This window comes from Camelina sativa, chromosome 3 (assembly GCF_000633955.1).
Source record: "Camelina sativa cultivar DH55 chromosome 3, Cs, whole genome shotgun sequence".
In the NCBI taxonomy this organism is placed as follows: domain Eukaryota; kingdom Viridiplantae; phylum Streptophyta; class Magnoliopsida; order Brassicales; family Brassicaceae; genus Camelina; species Camelina sativa.
The window spans coordinates 80,086-94,688 of NC_025687.1; the positions used below are offsets into that span (position 1 = coordinate 80,086).

General features: G+C 41.1%; 2 protein-coding genes and 2 pseudogenes across 2 annotated transcripts; 3 read left to right on the forward strand and 1 right to left on the reverse strand.

Moving 5' to 3' along the window:
- LOC104778509 (pentatricopeptide repeat-containing protein At1g02060, chloroplastic-like) lies at positions 1,855–6,063 on the forward strand. The gene is made up of 4 exons (XM_010502966.2): positions 1,855–4,144; positions 4,316–4,362; positions 4,656–4,850; positions 4,975–6,063. The coding sequence occupies exons 1-4, from the start codon at positions 2,013–2,015 to the stop codon at positions 5,958–5,960; spliced, it is 3,360 nt and encodes a 1,119-aa protein (XP_010501268.1). The 5' UTR covers positions 1,855–2,012; the 3' UTR covers positions 5,961–6,063.
- LOC104758316 lies at positions 6,076–7,204 on the forward strand (annotated as a pseudogene).
- Positions 7,656–9,778, forward strand: LOC104758325 (annotated as a pseudogene).
- Positions 11,614–13,886, reverse strand: LOC104758333 (protein transport Sec1a-like). Its single transcript, XM_010481191.2, has 10 exons — positions 13,853–13,886; positions 13,594–13,690; positions 13,392–13,517; positions 13,190–13,285; positions 12,992–13,108; positions 12,836–12,913; positions 12,539–12,724; positions 12,329–12,442; positions 12,122–12,211; positions 11,614–12,032 (listed from the first exon to the last, which is right to left on the reverse strand). The coding sequence occupies exons 1-10, from the start codon at positions 13,861–13,863 to the stop codon at positions 11,961–11,963; spliced, it is 987 nt and encodes a 328-aa protein (XP_010479493.1). The 5' UTR covers positions 13,864–13,886; the 3' UTR covers positions 11,614–11,960.

Here is a 14,603-nt window from a genome sequence, read left to right on the forward strand (position 1 = left end):
TTTTTTTTTTTTTTTTGTTGATAAAATACTTACTTTACTTTGTTTTGTTGGATACAAAAATAATGTATGTCTCTCTACACGTAGTGTTTTTAAACCAAAATATATATATATATATATATATATATATATATCTGTTGTTGTTGCACAAATAAATAAAACAGCCAATAGAATAGAGTAGAAGAAATGAGAAGAAAGGAAAAACAAAAAAAAGGAAAGGGGGAAAACGCCAAAAAAGAAAGAAAGAAAAGAAAGGTGTGTGTGTGTTGGGGTTTATAAAGACAGGATGGCACAAGTGGTAAATAGATGCCAAGTAGAAGGTTGATCGTTTATAGGAAGACAGAGTGACCGATCGTATGGTATTGGCTTTGGCTCTCTCTCTCTCACACACCCCAATTATTTAAATTATTACTAATATTGATTCATTCATTCTAATATCTCACGCGCTACTACTATACGCCTGCTGTAGCTGATAAATCAATCGACGGTCCACGATTCGACGGTACATGTGTCAGGGAGCACAGGGGAGAGAGTAGCGTGAGTGTGAGCGTAGCCGAGAGACTGAGTGAATGTTGTGTGGTAAAAATGATGAATTGAGTCAGTCCAAACCAACAAAATTAGGAAAACAAAAAAAAATGAGAGAGATGAGTGAAGTAGGCCCTCTCCCCCCCCTCCCTACCTTTAGGCTGCTCAAAGGCTGCCATCGACGTTGACCCCCTAATCGTACGGACTCAGGCTCTCTCTTATCCCCTCCCTCCCTCCCTCCCTTTCTCTCTTTTCTTTATTTCTCGTTTTTTTTTGGGTTATACCCCCAAAACCTAAACAAATACTATTACTGTATACAACAAAAACACTTTCTATTTTCATATTTTCTTGATTCGGGATATATATACTGTATGTGTTATTATTACATGTGTGTGTGTATCTCTCTCTTTTTTTCCTATAGAAATATATAGTACGCAGTTAGGAGGCTATTTTATATTCCAGTGTGAAGGAGACCATCGATCATATATAAGACAAATTGCATTCACCCACACCCACAAAAACAAAAACAAAAAAGGACACTACTTAACTAACTCCTAATTAAATGAAGCTCTCAAATCTCTCCAACAACTCTCAATCTACTCTATCTTTCATACTAGACTAGTTTTGTTATGACTTATCAGTAAAAAAAAAAAAAAGTAAGTTAAGTAAGTAAGTCTTGATTTATAAAAAAAAATAAAATAAAAGAACAAATTAAAGTGGTTGGGGGTGCATAAGAATAGAGAAAAAGGCAAAGAAAAAGAGGGAGGATCATGCTACACCAAACTTGTTGCCTTGTCAACATCTCTCTTAAGTGAACCCAAAACGATTAAAAAAAAGAAAGAAAAACACTACTTATTGCACTTTCTCACTCATCCTTTCTCCCCGCTCAACCTCCTCCTTTCCCATATTACACATTACACTACTACTGCTTAACATTTTGAATGTATGCGAGATACACATTTATTTCAAAATTTAAGGATTAAAATCGTTTGTTTATAAGATTTCTTTTTTACATCTTTAAAATTAAATTCAAATGTACCAATGAAAGGGAAAGCTAACTAACGACTGTAGATAGATATACACGTGTTGGTGCAGTTACTTTTGGGGTTTAGCACTCTATTTATGAAACTAAATCTTAATTATTTATTTATTTATGAATCTAAATGTTGATTGTTTGATAAATAATCTATTTGTGAAATTTTACTACCATAAAGTACGTACATATATATATATATATATATATATATAAATGATGGATGATGATAGTTAAAGAGTAAGACACACTACTACTCTACAGTCTACAGTCTACACTACTAGGAAACTGTATCTCTCTGTTTGGGCCGTAAGAGCAAACATAAGCCCATTGGGTCATATTTAAATTGGGCTTTTGTCAGAGAATGAAAAATGTCTTCTTCTTCCTTGTCAATCTGCCGGCCGGGAACCAGGTTTAAGAAGCGGTGGATGTCGCCGCCCATATTTGGCGGCTAACAATGGTTTCTTCTGTGCCTAAAAAACTACATGCTTTGTTTGTCTCCAACTCTCAACCGGCCAAATCCACCAATGCAGGGTCTATCAAATCAAAACTCGCCAGGTCCTTGGCGCGTGCTGTGAACTCTTCTAACGCGTGGTCCGACGAACTCGAGTCTTGGCTCTCATCTCTTCATCCATCTGAACCCCTCTCCAGAACCACCGTTCTCCAAACTCTGCGTCTCATCAAGATCCCTTCCCATGGTCTTCGGTTCTTTGACTGGGTTTCCAGCAAGGGCTTCTCTCACAAAGACCAATCTTTTTTCCTCATGTTAGAGTTTCTAGGTCGAGCTCGCAATCTCAATATCGCTCGAAATTTCTTGTTCTCCATCGAGAAAAGGTCTAATGGATGCGTTAAGCTCCAGGATCGCTACTTTAACAGCTTGATTAGGAGCTACGGTAACGCTGGGCTCTTCCAGGAGTCAGTGAAGCTGTTCGAGACCATGAAGAAGATGGGCATCTCGCCTTCCGTGGTCACCTTCAACAGTCTTCTCTCTATTTTGCTTAAGCGCGGCAGAACTGCTATGGCCCATGACATGTTCGACGAAATGCGTCGTACCTACGGGGTCACCCCAGACTCTTTTACTTTCAACATATTGATTAATGGGTTCTGTAAGAATTCCATGGTGGATGAAGCCTTTCGGGTTTTTAAGGAAATGGAGCCTTATCATTGCGATCCTGATGTTGTTACGTATAACACCATCATCGATGGGTTATGCAGAGCCGGCAAGGTCAAGATTGCGCATAATGTTTTGAATGGAATGATGAAGAAAGCAACGGACGTGCATCCCAACATTGTTACTTACACTACCCTGCTGCGAGGGTATTGTATGAAGCAGGATATTGATGAAGCATTGCTTGTGTTTCATCAAATGCTCTGTAGAGGGCTGAAACCCAATGCTGTTACTTTCAATACTCTGATCAAGGGGCTCTCGGAGGCTCAGAGGTATGATGAAATCAAAGATATTTTGAATGGACGGGATGCATTTACCACTTTCACTCCAGATGCCTGCACATTTAATATTTTGATCAAAGTTCACTGCGATGCTGGACATCTGGATGCAGCTATGAAGGTGTTCCATGAAATGGTGGATATCAAGTTGCATCCTGATTCAGCTTCATATAGTGTTTTGATCCGTACTTTGTGCCTGAGAAATGAATTTGACAGAGCCGAGAGGTTGTTCACTGAGTTATTTGAGAAGGAAGTACTGTTAGGCAAGGATGGATGCCTGCCTCTTGCTGCTGCTTATAACCCGATGTTCGAATACTTATGTGCCAATGGAAAAACAAAACAAGCTGAGAAAGTTTTCAGGCAGCTGATGAAAAGGGGAGCGCAAGATCCACCCTCGTACAGGACTTTGATCATGGGTTACTGCAGAGAAAGTAAATTCAAGGCTGCTTACGAGCTGTTGGTTCTAATGCTGAGGCGGGAATTTGTACCTGATCTTGAAACCTACGAGTTATTGATTGATGGGTTATTGAAGATAGGTGAAGCTCTTCTTGCTCACGATACCCTGCAAAGGATGCTAAGGAGCTCTTATCTTCCGGTTGCAACCACTTTCCATTCTGTACTTGCAGAACTTGTGAAAAGGAAATTTGCTAACGAGTCCTTCGGCTTGGTAACACTAATGTTGGAAAAACAAATACGACAGAAAATTGATCTTTCAACGGAAGCTGTCAGATTGCTTTTTAGCAGTGCTCAGAAGGAGAAGGCGTTTCTGATTGTTAGGTTGCTTTATGATAACGGGTATTTGGTTAAGTTGGACGAATTACTTGATTTCCTATGCGAGAACAGAAAACTTCTTGATGCGCACACACTTGTTCTGTTTTGTCTGGAAAAGAGTCATATGGTTGATATTGACACCTGCAACACAGTCATAGAAGGGCTCTGTAAGCATAAGAGGCACTCTGAAGCGTTTAGTTTATACAATGAATTAGTAGAACTGGGAAACCACCAACAGCTTAGCTGCCATGTGATTCTGAGAAATTCCTTAGAGGCTGCTGGAAAGTGGGAAGAACTACAGTTTGTGTCAAAGAGGATGGTTACAATGAGAATATCAGATGATTGCCCTGGATTAGAACAAAGCATGTCCACTTAAATCTTCTTGAGCTGGAGGTAATACCGTGCATCTGGTTTCTGTTAAAGAGGTTCCCTTTCTCTTTATATCCGTTTTCAATTTTTTGTGTCTAAAATTATCCATTGGCATATGTAAAATTCTTGCCCTTCAGCAAATTAACAAGTTTGTATTCATCTTCTCTGTTACAGGTCTCTACGAACGTTGCAACTCTCTGTTCCTAACTTTCACCTTCATGGTACCTATTACCTACGCAGATTAGGTTTTTATTGTTTATCCCTGGAAAATAGGTGTCATGGTGCTTTTTGCATTTCTAACCAACAAAAGGTCAAAGAATCACCAAACCAAACCCTAATAAAATAACCAGGTCTCTCTTTCCATGATCCTCACTCTTCAGCACCAAACTCTCCCCAAGAAAACCATCTACTCTTCCTTTATAATCCCTTGCTTTTGCTGATATTCTGCATCCACCATCTTTCTTCTCGATAACTACTTGAGTTTTTTTTTTCTTTTCTTTCTCCGCTTACATAGAGATGTCAAATTCGAGGATGAATGGTGTTGAGAAGCTATCCACAAGGCGTGTCGCTAATCCAGGGAAAGCAACAGTACTTGCTCTGGGCAAAGCCTTCCCAAGCCAAGTCGTTCCTCAGGAGAATCTAGTAGAAGGATTTCTACGAGACACCAAATGTGATGACGCCTTTATCAAAGAGAAGCTGGAACACTTGTGTAAGCCCTCAGTCTCTTCATATATATATATGAACAGCACAAAATATATATATATTTTTTTTCACTCAGCTATACTCTCTTTTGAATTGCCGAAAGGTTGCTAATGTTTTGTGCTGTTGTTTAGGCAAAACCACTACCGTGAAGACGCGCTACACTGTATTGTCCCGAGAAATACTGGATAAATACCCTGAGCTAACAACAGAGGGTTCACCAACAATCAAGCAAAGACTTGAAATTGCAAACGAGGCGGTTGTGGAAATGGCATTGGAAGCCAGTTTAGGTTGCATCAAGGAATGGGGAAGGCCAGTGGAAGACATCACTCACATTGTCTACGTCTCCTCGAGCGAGATCCGATTACCTGGTGGGGACCTATACCTCTCAGCGAAGCTAGGCCTGAGGAATGACGTGAACAGAGTGATGCTCTATTTTCTGGGATGCTACGGAGGTGTGACTGGCCTCCGCGTGGCCAAAGACATTGCTGAGAACAACCCGGGAAGCCGTGTTCTTCTCACAACCTCTGAAACCACCATTCTCGGGTTTCGCCCACCAAACAAAGCTCGTCCGTACGATCTAGTTGGAGCTGCTCTGTTTGGAGATGGTGCAGCTGCTGTGATCATCGGAGCTAACCCGAAAGAGTGTGAAGCTCCTTTCATGGAGCTGCACTATGCTGTTCAGCAGTTCTTGCCAGGGACACAGAACGTGATCGACGGGAGGTTGTCAGAGGAAGGCATAAATTTCAAGCTAGGACGAGACCTCCCGCAGAAGATAGAGGAGAACATAGAGGAGTTCTGCAAGAAGCTGATGGGAAAGGCTGGTGATGAGTCGATGGAGTTCAATGACATGTTCTGGGCTGTTCATCCAGGGGGACCTGCGATTCTGAACCGTCTGGAGACAAAACTAAAGCTGGAGAGAGAGAAGCTGGAGAGCAGCAGAAGGGCGTTGGTGAATTACGGGAACGTGAGCAGCAACACGATACTGTATGTGATGGAGTATATGAGAGATGAGCTGAAGAAGAAAGGCGAGGCCGCACAAGAGTGGGGACTTGGCTTAGCATTCGGACCTGGAATCACCTTCGAAGGCCTTCTCATCCGCAGCCTCACCTCTCCCTGAGTAATTGTGGCGAAACAAAATACATATATATGTGTAATTTTACATTTGGTTACATATATAAAACTTATTGTAAGCATGAAATGAGTATTGTTAAATTAAACCACATCTATACAAGATGCATGTGACTAGGAATGTTGGAAAAAGTCAGAAAAGTTGCAAACACGTGTCATAAAAGAAAGGACTCAGCTACTTGGAACCACAGAAACAAGAAGACACCAAACCCGTTACTTCCACTAAAAACAAGGGCTCATTCTCCTTTTTAATTCACGCAGAGACACTTTGGCAGAGAGAGACATCGACGAACCATGAACTCATCGTGCATTTATTTCGTCATGTTCAGTCGAGGACAACACGATGAGGACAACATGTCGACACGTCGTCCATGGAAGAGGCCGGATAGTCATCATCATAAGCATCTTAACTTGTCACCAAACGAAGATGAAGAGCTTGCCAACTGTCTTGTGTTGTTGTCCAACTCAGGGGAAGCGCACGGAGGCGATCATCATCATAAACATGGACATGGTAAGGGGAAAACCGTCAAAAAGCAAAAAACCGCTCAGGTGTTCCAATGCAAAGCTTGCAAGAAGGTGTTTACGTCGCATCAGGCATTGGGTGGACATAGGGCAAGCCACAAGAAAGTGAAGGGCTGTTTTGCCTCTCAAGATAAAGAAGAGGAAGACGAAGAGGAATACAAAGAAGACGATGAGGAGGAGGAAGAGGAGGAAGATGAGATGGAGGACGAAGACAAATCGACGGCTCATATCCCAAGAAAGAGATCCAGCAACACTCACGAATGCACCATCTGCCATCGCGTCTTCTCATCGGGACAGGCTTTAGGAGGGCACAAGAGATGCCATTGGCTGACACCTTCCAATTATCTTCGTATGACGACGTCGTCACTCCACGATTCGGTCGGCAGACCTCAGCCCTTAGATCAACCATCTCTCGATCTGAACTTAGCTTGCCAAGAGTACTCCGTCGATCCAACGGCCATGAGCGTAGGGATGATCCAGAGAGATGGTGGTGGTGGCAATAATCACAACGCTACTTCATCTTCATGGTTAAAACTCGCAAGTGGTGACTGGTCTTGACGACTGACTAAATTAATTAATTCATTAAGTTGCTAATTACATATATATATATATATATTCTTTAACTTTCATTCGTTTATAATGATGATCTTTACATACAATTAATTAAGTCAGTGCATGAATTTATATATAGACTTGTATGGATTTTATGAATTACACTCTTTACGCCTTTTGCAGTGCTATACTACTGTTTAATATAACGAGCCATAAAGTTGTGCTCTAAACCCCAGTATAATATGTACTTGTTTAGCTATCAAGAACAAATATAATTTGGAAGTAATAAATCACACTGAATTAAGAAAATATCATATATAAATAAATTAATATCACGGATGAAATAACTCTTGTGATATAGCTTATAGTAGTATATTTTTAGATCAAAATGCTCTTTACAGCACCGAAAACACATAAACAATAGTCAACCGAATTGATAAGTGTAACTGTGTAAGTAATGATGAACTTTTTAACAACACAACTACAGATAGAGCCGTCAAGCCGGTTCATAACTTAACCGGGCCGGTACAATGATCCCTCCCTCCTCTGGTTTTGATGGTTTAGAGAAGAAAGTCTCTCTCCCCCCTCTTGGCTCTTTGCTTTTGCATCAGAAAAAAGAACAAAAGAAAAAAAAAAAAAAAAGGGTCCGAGAGACGAATCGGATGATGATGATGATGATTAGGTGGAGGAGGAGCTTGGCCTCTTCGACCTCTCTTATCTCAATCCCGCCGCCTCCTCACACAACAACAAGAGCCATGTCCTTCTCTTGCTCGTCTTCTTCTTCTTCGTACCACAAGCAGACGAAGCATTCATTGAACGGTTACGCGAGAGGTCCTCGAGGTCTGGACTGGGCCAATCAGCCCAATCCCTTTCGCCGTTACCTCTCTGCTCCTCTTCTTCCTCTCCTACGCCCTAACGACGACGACTCTATCCTCTGCTCCTCCTCCTCTTCTCTCCTATCGTATTGTTCTCTGTTCGAGTCGCTTCCTCCTGCCAAGCCCGTCTCTCTCTCAACCATATCTGACCTTTTCTACCATTCCCTCGCTCTCTCCGCCTGGAAGACCACCGGCTTTTCCACCTGGCCCCTCCGCGTCAACCCCAGCAGCGGCAACCTCCACCCAACCGAGGCTTACCTCATCGCTCCGCCCATCGATTCGCTCTCCCAATCCGCTTTCGTAACCCACTACGCTCCGAAAGAGCACTCTTTGGAGGTTAGACTAGCTCAGAGCATTCCCTCTTCGTTTTTCCCTTCTTTCTTCCCTGCCAATTCCTTTCTTCCATCTTCTGGCGCGAAGCTTGGAAGTACGGCGAACGAGCCTTTAGGTACTGCAACCACGACGTCGGCCACGCCATCGCCTCTCTCTCCATCGCTGCCGCGGAGCTCGGCTGGCACGTGAAGCTTCTCGACGGCTTCGGATCCGATGATCTCAAGAGGCTTATGGGAATCCCTCACTTTCCCTCTTTTGAAGGCAAAGGCAAAGGCAAAGGCAAAGGTAAGCTCCCTGAGGTTGAGTCCGAGCATCCTGACTGCTTGCTCCTCGTTTTCCCAAACGGAACTAGCAGAGATATCATCATCGACTTAGACTACCTCGGGATTAGCTCTGCCATTAGAGATTTCCCAACTAGTCTAGATTGGATTGGGAAGCCCAATGAGCTGAGTAAAGAGCATTTTTGCTGGGACATCATCTATAAGACTGCCAAGGCTGTAGAAAAGCCTCCATCCATCTCCACCACTTCTATTGATGCTTCTTCCTTCAGAAGCAGCAGCGCTCTCTTCAGCCAGGGTTCATATCACGAGTTAACGGCCAGGCAAGTTGTTAGGAAGAGAAGAAGTGCTGTTGATATGGACGCTGTTACTTTTATAGACAAGTCTGCGTTTTACCAGATACTGATGCACTGCCTCCCTTCCGGCTCCGGCCAGCCCCAAAGGCAAGGGGATCAACTTGCGCTGCCGTTTCGGGCTCTTCCTTGGGATTCTGCTGAGGTTCATCTTGCCTTGTTTGTCCACAGAGTTTCGGGTTTGCCAAAGGGTTTGTATTTCCTAGTCAGAAACGAGGATCATCTCAGCCATCTCAAGACTGCTACGAGGCCTGATTTTGAGTGGAAGAAACCTGATGGATGCCCCGATGATCTTCCTCTCTACAAGCTCACCGATGGTGATTGCCAGAAGCTGGCCAAAGGACTATCATGTCATCAGGACATTGCAGGGGATGGATGCTTCAGCTTAGGCATGATAGCTCGGTTTGAACCGGCGCTGCGGGAGAAGGGCTCATGGATGTATCCTCGACTCTTCTGGGAGACGGGTGTTGTTGGCCAAGTTTTGTACCTGGAAGCACAGGCAATGGGGATCTCTGCTACCGGGATTGGGTGCTATTTCGATGATCCGGTTCATGAGATCCTCGGGATTAATGACTCTAGCTTTCAGAGTCTGTACCATTTCACTGTCGGAGGTCCCGTTGTAGACAAGCGGATCATGACTCTTCCTGCTTATCCTGGTCCTACCACTACCGATGCCTAGATCATCATATACTCTCTACTCCGGGTGCGGTGAACCAGCCTTCATTTTGTAATCTCGTGCCACGTTTTAGATCCATAATAACGAGTTAATCTGTAATAATTTGCTCTATCAAATAGAGACTATATATAACTTAAAGTCTATCTAAATGATTTTTGGTCATTTAGATATTACCAATCCAAAGTTTAATAAGATGATACTGTAGTTGGATTGTTTTCCTCAGATGAATTCATGCTGTAATTAAAGCCTAGAAGATTTTTTGGATTTTGTTTTCATAAAAGTATCCGTAACAATAGAAATACTAGTGTTTTTCCTTTATTTTATTCTGGATAAGAAAGAAAGAAAAAAACTAACAATGCTTAGATGAGCTTTGAGTTAATGTAAAAATCTAGAAAATATAAAATTAAAGAAATCTAGAAAATTAAAGATTTTTTTTTTGTAGATTAGTTTTTGTCAAGAAATCCAATATATATAATACATATGGGTCATAGATATGGAGAAAAAGAAAAAGACAGATTAAAAAAAAAAAAAAAAGGGAAAGCTTAATTTTGCCATGGAAATGCAAAAGGAAGAGAGAGCTTCACCGAATCTTCCCGTTGATTTAGAGTTGGAAATACTATCAAGATTGCCTGCAAAATCTGTGGTGAGGTTTCGTAGCGTGTCGAAACTGTGGTCATCCATCACCACCACTCCTCATTTCATCAAGTCTTTCAATGTCCACTCGTCTGCTCGGCCGTCTCTTCTGCGTGTCTTAGAAGATGGGATGGAGCGGGTCTTCTTCTCGTTCCCCTATCACCAGGACCCCCAAAACCGTTACACTCCGGTGGGAAAATATCATATGCTGACCTCCTCCGAACTTGTAGGTGCTTTCGGTGGAGATCGTCCCTTCCCCTTGCCCATCACCTGTAGAATTTTGAAACTCCATCAACGGCTTGATGCTCTCTACTGATAATAGATATACCATCACCGTTTGGAACCCGTCCTTGAGACAACATGTCGTATTACCGGACCCTAAATTCCATTTCGACTCCCCACTACTATGCTATCTCGGATACGATCCCATCGACCAAAAGTATAAAGTGTTGGCTATGTCTTGTAATAAATATTCTCCGGGCGGAAACATTAGAGTTCTTACGTTGGGAGCTCAAGAATCGTGGAGAGTCATCAAAGTTCCCTCTGGCCTTTCCCAAGACCAAGACGACATACCCTTGAAACACTCCATCAAGTCGGGTATTATATATAGTGAGAGTCTTGTCCAAGGTGGAATATGCATCAACGGAGTTGTTTATTTTCATGAGATCCTTAGTAATTTTATTATGAGTTTTAATGTCAGATCAGAAACATTTGATACAATCAGAAAACCCGACGGTGCATGTGGTCTTCTTGACAGATATGTCATGACATATGCTCTGATAAACTACCAAGGAAAGTTAGCTTGGATTTGTTGTCGCAGCAACAGATTATGGGTTCTTGAAGATGCCAAAAGCAAATTAGATTGGTCGTTGAGCTACTTAAACCCTCTTAATCGTGATCCTTCCACTGATGATGATGATCAAATGATTAGCTCCTCCAAACACTATTTTAGTGGTGTCACTCATGGGCATGAAGTTATTTATATGCCTAAAAATAAAAAGAAACCCTTTTGTGCTTTGTATCATGATCTCAAAAGTAACAGCACAAGACAAGTTGCTTACCAAGAAATTAACCACAAGTGGTCTTACTGTGATGACGGCTTCAAGGAGATGTTTGACTATGACTATTTTCCCAATCACATCGAGAATATAATGTCTCTGAAAAGCCTTGGTTTAGCTGATTCTTAAAAATTCACTCAATTTATATCTATAATGATTTTTATTAGTTTCGGCTCTATCATATGTATTTGCTTTTTTTTTTTTTTTAATTTTTTTTTTTTTTTTTTTTTTTTATTGTTGTCCAAAAAAATCTCGAGGTTATATATGTTGTATGATCCTTACTGATGCTTTAAATGAATTAAACTATGACAAATCTTTTCCCAACTCAACGATAGCTATATAAATCGATACTGAAAAATAACTAACAGCAGAACTGAATCAAGAAATAGCCAAAAAGGTTTAAAACAAATTACTAGAAGCTAGCTTCTTCAATCTTTTCCATTAAGTCGACATAACAGGGGATCCAAATGAAGAATAAAAAATAAAGAAAATAAGCAAAAGGTGAGGCTTTGGGGGTTCAAAGAGATGCAATAACAAAAAAAAAAAAGTCTTCTCCTTAAAGTATCTACTCACCTGATCCCAAGTCTTGTCTCTGGACAAGTGTATATATGCTGGTTTGCTTATCCACTCTTCTTTCAATTGCAACAATATTAGTTTTTTTTTTTTTTTTTTCAACTAAAAACATTTTGAGACGTAATCCGTGTCAAATTCACCAGTATTGTGGTTTGAAGGGCTGAGCAGGAGCCCCTGCTATGTCTTTTTCCGACAGCAATTTCAGCTTCTGCGACCACATTTTAAACAGTTGGAAGAATCTTTTAGATATGATTTTTGCCTTTAGCCAACCATCAATTGTTTATATATTTGTGTTACCGTGATGTACTGTGGGGGATCGTCGAAACTAGTGGAGCCTAGTACCACTTCTCTCCTCAAACTGCTTGTCAACTTGTGGCAAACTCGGAGCTGTGAAAAAAGTTTAGTCTCATCACTTGTTTTTTGTCCAATGTTTCTGACATAAGATTTGATAAAAAAAGCATATATAGTATTCACTACTCAGGTCTGATTTGTTTGAATGTATACCTCGGATCGAGTTGCCCCACCAATAATGAATACAAAGATGCGTTGCCCCAGCTTCTTGAAGTCCGTAGAAGCACTTTTCAACACTGAGTCACTGAGTGAGAAGAAAGATACCCCCTACTCTTAGAACAACCAAAAGTGGACAAAATTACAAAAATATGTAAAACAGAGAGCGTGCCTGGAGTATCCATCGTCAGAAGTCTGAGGACGCACCCATGTTGCAGTTCTTCTTGATCTCATAGAATGAGGGGTGGCTTTTCGATCTGGAACCGCTGTAGGAGCAGAACTCTTCCTGACTGATCCTGTTTTTGGTTCACTCTCCTCCTTATGACTTGATTGGTTCATACACAGATAGTCGCTTTTAGATAGATCGCCTTTCACGAGTTTCTCAAGCAGCTCCTGCAACAGCAACAATTAACATAATTAACAAAGGCTTAGCTGATCAGCCACTTCATGATTACATAGTTGAAAAGCCGGGGGAGGGGGAGTGTTCTGTGTTCATCTATCTACCTCGAGCATGGGATAAAACCGGAACAGTTGCCATGTTTCTTCTTCACCAGATCGATCTTTCCTGTTTGCTTGTTTTGTCTATACCAAGTATGTAAAAGAGTATTCATAAAACCGTCTTCTTCTTCTTTTTCCATATAACAAAACTGAATCTTATACCTTTCCAGCGTCAAACTTGAGGGAGAAACTACCGGATTTAGCCTTGTTTTCTGGAGATCCAGCTATCAACTGCATGTTGCTTATAACCTTCATATCCACAGGAGATAATCTAGCAAGCTAATAATATCATTATATTTATTAGCAATCTGTTCCATGCGTCACAAAATCTCTAGCTATCACACAAATTAAAAGCTATACCTGCATTAGCTTTACACCCTTGTCACCTTCAAACTTCTCGGGGTACACTGTTGCATAAATCATCAATAGCCGTAATTTGTTTTCCGGGTTTGTGTCCTGTATTGTAAATATATGTGTAAGTCATTCCATAGGCTAAATCAATGCATGCGGCTATATATGTAGTAGTTTCTTGTCTATGCATATATGCTTCAAGCTTATTCACCTGATTTGTCCTCAGAAAGTTGATAACGTCCTTGGCAGCTGCGTCTCCGAAAACAAGATCTTGTTCCAGCTGCCCTAGATCCCGAAGTCCTGTGTCTCTGATTATTCTATTTATCTTTCCAGCTAGCTGAAGTTTTTATTATAAAATCAAACTGTCAGGATCGGAACCACACAATATTCAAATTTGAAATGGTGAGACAAACCTCTACATGAGTGGAGAGTTTGTCAACTTGTTCTCCATATTGCGGCAAAGCCTGAACTATTTTCTGCAGATCTCGTGTAGACAACTCGCTACCGTCCCTGGGTCACATTAGGCCAAGATGTTCATAATTAAACTATACATATCAAGCAAGTCTGTGTGGAATAACTTACAAGGAACTAACAAATTTCAAGATATATCAAACTTAACTTTCCATGGTATAAAAGTATAGTAATACGGAAAGATAAATTCGTAACACTGACTTTGATCTCATTTGTGCGGCTTTGTTCTTTGAAGNCACAAATTAAAAGCTATACCTGCATTAGCTTTACACCCTTGTCACCTTCAAACTTCTCGGGGTACACTGTTGCATAAATCATCAATAGCCGTAATTTGTTTTCCGGGTTTGTGTCCTGTATTGTAAATATATGTGTAAGTAATTCCATAGGCTAAATCAATGCATGCGGCTATATATGTAGTAGTTTCTTGTCTATGCATATATGCTTCAAGCTTATTCACCTGATTTGTCCTCAGAAAGTTGATAACGTCCTTGGCAGCTGCGTCTCCGAAAACAAGATCTTGTTCCAGCTGCCCTAGATCCCGAAGTCCTGTGTCTCTGATTATTCTATTTATCTTTCCAGCTAGCTGAAGTTTTTATTATAAAATCAAACTGTCAGGATCGGAACCACACAATATTCAAATTTGAAATGGTGAGACAAACCTCTACATGAGTGGAGAGTTTGTCAACTTGTTCTCCATATTGCGGCAAAGCCTGAACTATTTTCTGCAGATCTCGTGTAGACAACTCGCTACCGTCCCTGGGTCACATTAGGCCAAGATGTTCATAATTAAACTATACATATCAAGCAAGTCTGTGTGGAATAACTTACAAGGAACTAACAAATTTCAAGATATATCAAACTTAACTTTCCATGGTATAAAAGTATAGTAATACGGAAAGATAAATTCGTAACACTGACTTTGATCTCATTTGTGCGGCTTTGTTCTTTGAAG